Raw genomic sequence first — 3,127 nt, 5'->3', positions numbered from 1 at the left:
GTATCCTGCATTGCAGACAGATTCTTTACCAACTGAGCTATCAGGGAAGCTCAAATATCCTGCAAAGAATGAATTCTGGCAAAAATGAGAAGTATGTCAAATATAAACAAACAGAAAGAATGAAGAAGATACTTTGAGATTACTGATATCTACATATTCATAGGAATAAATGATGTTTGTGGAAATCCATTTTAGTCTATAGTGCCTTGTTAGCCATTTCAAAAATTATTTCTCTTTGGTCTTTACAAACTTATAAATATATATGTGCATATATGTATATATACATATATAATGTTATTTGTATGTATTTAATATAATATAAAAAATTATAAAAAATTATATGGAATAGTACTACATATTTATATTATATAATTAATATATAATGATATATAGTATGTATTATTATATTAACATATGATACATATATAGTATGTCACATTGTAAAACCTGACATTGTCTGATAATTTGTAACTCTATATTACAGAAACCAAAAAAGAATCTCTAATCTCAGGTTTTACTTCATGATTTATTTTCTCCTATAATATAGTGCTTCAAATAAAGCCACATTTGCACAATCATTTCAGCAAGGAAGAGAATTCTTTATTCTGTCTCAATATTGGTTAGGGTAAAATTTATCCAGCAAGTTAATTTCTTTTTGGATACTTGGAAATATAATCTATTATTTCCATTTGGAGCATGCCTGTTGATAGTAAATGAAAAGCAAAAGATGTCTTTTTGGTTTCATCACTGACTATTTGGTTTCACAGATATTTTCTTGGAATTGAACTTTTTCTTCACAGATACATAGAAATAAAATGAAGACAGTAATTTATGATACTTTCTGCATTCAAAAGATTATTTTCTTTTGCTATTGTCCACCTTTATTGTGTTTAACAGTAGGGCCATTAAATGAAATGAGACATCAGAAATTTTCAAAACACTAAACTAGCCTAATTGACAATATCATCAATTTCCTGGATTTTCTAATGATGTAAACAGGAAATTGCAGAATATATATAAAGGGAAGCTCAAAGCTATGCTATCCAGTTTCATTACCATTTGTTCCTCATCCTTTTCAAAGGTAAGGATTTTATAACCAGTTGTTTTCCTGAAGCTCAGTCTTCCACTAGAATCAAAATATACCAAGGTTAATCTGAATGCAATATTTCTTTGATGTTGTAAACAGATGGAGCCATCAGATGGCTGACCGAAAGCATTTCGTTTGAAAATGATGTAATGGCTGGTGAAAATGACATACAAGTGAACACCGAAATTGTAACCAGACCACTTCCAGGAGTATTTTCCATCTCTGACAATCTTTTTGCCACATCTCATGCTATATTCTTCAAGTTCAGTTTCATTGATGTCTCTAGGACCAATTTCCCTGTATTGTTGTGCTCTAAGCAAAGTAAACCATTGTTGTTTATAAACACAAGATAACCATTCTGAAGGTATTAGAGCATCTTGTTCAATAACTCTTGTGGCGGCCAGGTCACAAATGATATGCTGAAACCTCAAATTTTTAAATACTGGTTGAAATACTACGCCTTGTTTAGTTTCAAGAAAGGAAATGCTACCACCATGTTCCCTGTGCCTGGAAAACCAGTTGTTTGCACTAACTAAAAGCTGTTTCATTCTGCCTTTCCAACCTGGGTTAAGGCGGAGGAACATCCATTGTTTAAGTGTAGTATATATATCGATTTCCTTTTGCATTACTAATAGATTAGAAGAAGAAATGACAAGATTCATAAGATCTGTACTGAGTTCTTTGTAAAGTTCAACACTTGGATGAGTCATCAGATTGTGGAGAAGCCATTCAAAGCACCCTGTCTTCACAGAATGTAACCCGTAGGTCTCTGCTGCCACATAGAAGCTACATACAGTTTTCACATTAATAGTTTCCTTCATGGTCTTATCACACTGCTGAATTAAGTCTTCTACTTGAAGCAGGCACGCGGTTGCCAAAACTCCTGGAACTTGAAAGGGCTTAATTAAGACATATTCATTCCTATACAGCGAGCCTAAAACAAAATGCAGTGATTCTACATTTATATTCTGGTCATTAATCTCCAAGTCAATAATATCTTTGTGACATTCTTTCCAAGAATCTCTAAGCATTGTAGCAAAGTAGTCCGACTGACATAAAAACATTCTGTGTAAACACCACACATGTCCCAGAGCATGGATTTTAATGTCACTGTTTTCCCCATTTAAAAATAAAGTTTGGTAAGCATACTCAGATTTGATCTTAACTTTTTTACCCTGGCTTGTACAGGCGACTTGCTGTAGATCCTCCTCCTGGTTGTGGCTCTTCTCAGACTCTGGTCCCAAGCTGGGACCGGTGCTCTGTTTCCGTTTACGGCTGCCAGACACATAACTGGGGCCTGCCTGGGTTTCTGGCTGCTGCAGTTCCCCTGTGCCAGATTCCCTGCATCGCAGAATCCGACTGTTCAAGGGCCCCATAGATAAAGGCTTTTAGAGCCCCTAAAGAGACTGCTGCAGAGACTTCTCTGCCACAGCATTGCTGTGGCGTGCCGCTTCCGCTTAGGTCCTAGTCTCACTTGGACATTTTAGCACACTCCCAAACGTCACAGTGGAGGCTCTGCATTCTTCATTCGCTGCTCCAGCCCCTCCCTCCCTGTGGCCCCGCCCACTGCCTCCAGTCTTCCATTCAGTCTAGCCTATTGTTCAGGGCCCCTGCCTTCAGGTTTTTCCTTGAAAATACTTTCCTATAAGGGAAATGACTGAATCAAAAGCTTTTGGATCAGTGTTAAAGAGTGTACATATTCACATTTCTACTGCAAGTGGGAGAATTCTTTTCTCAGCTGTCAGCAGTATTGAATATAATCATCTACCTTCAACTTTTAGTAATTTTAAAAAGATGAACAGTGGTATACCTTTATCTTATTATTCCTCTTTAATTATAGAGAAGGCAAACTTTTATTTGATGTACGTGTGTATATGCGTATATATGTGCAAAATTATACATATATACAAAATTACATATGTATAAGTTTGAAATATCAGTAGAGAGAAAGAGATATTTCAAAATTTTCTGATAAGGTACATTTTCATATTCTTTGCTTATTTCTGTATGAAAAGTGTTAGTCACTAAGCCGTATCTAAC

General features: G+C 35.4%; 1 protein-coding gene across 1 annotated transcript; it reads right to left on the bottom strand.

The window, feature by feature from the left end:
• Window positions 1-566: 566 nt before the first annotated feature.
• LOC102174013 (putative germ cell-less protein-like 1-like) lies at window positions 567-2,505 on the bottom strand. Its single transcript, XM_005701458.3, has one exon. The coding sequence runs from the start codon at window positions 2,461-2,463 to the stop codon at window positions 967-969; it is 1,497 nt and encodes a 498-aa protein (XP_005701515.2). The 5' UTR covers window positions 2,464-2,505; the 3' UTR covers window positions 567-966.
• Between the last annotated feature and the right edge of the window lie 622 nt (window positions 2,506-3,127).

The sequence above is a fragment of the Capra hircus genome, unplaced genomic scaffold, assembly GCF_001704415.2.
Source record: "Capra hircus breed San Clemente unplaced genomic scaffold, ASM170441v1, whole genome shotgun sequence".
Taxonomy (NCBI): domain Eukaryota; kingdom Metazoa; phylum Chordata; class Mammalia; order Artiodactyla; family Bovidae; genus Capra; species Capra hircus.
Note: the sequence above shows the minus strand (reverse complement) of the source record. Positions and strands in the feature narration are given on the sequence as shown.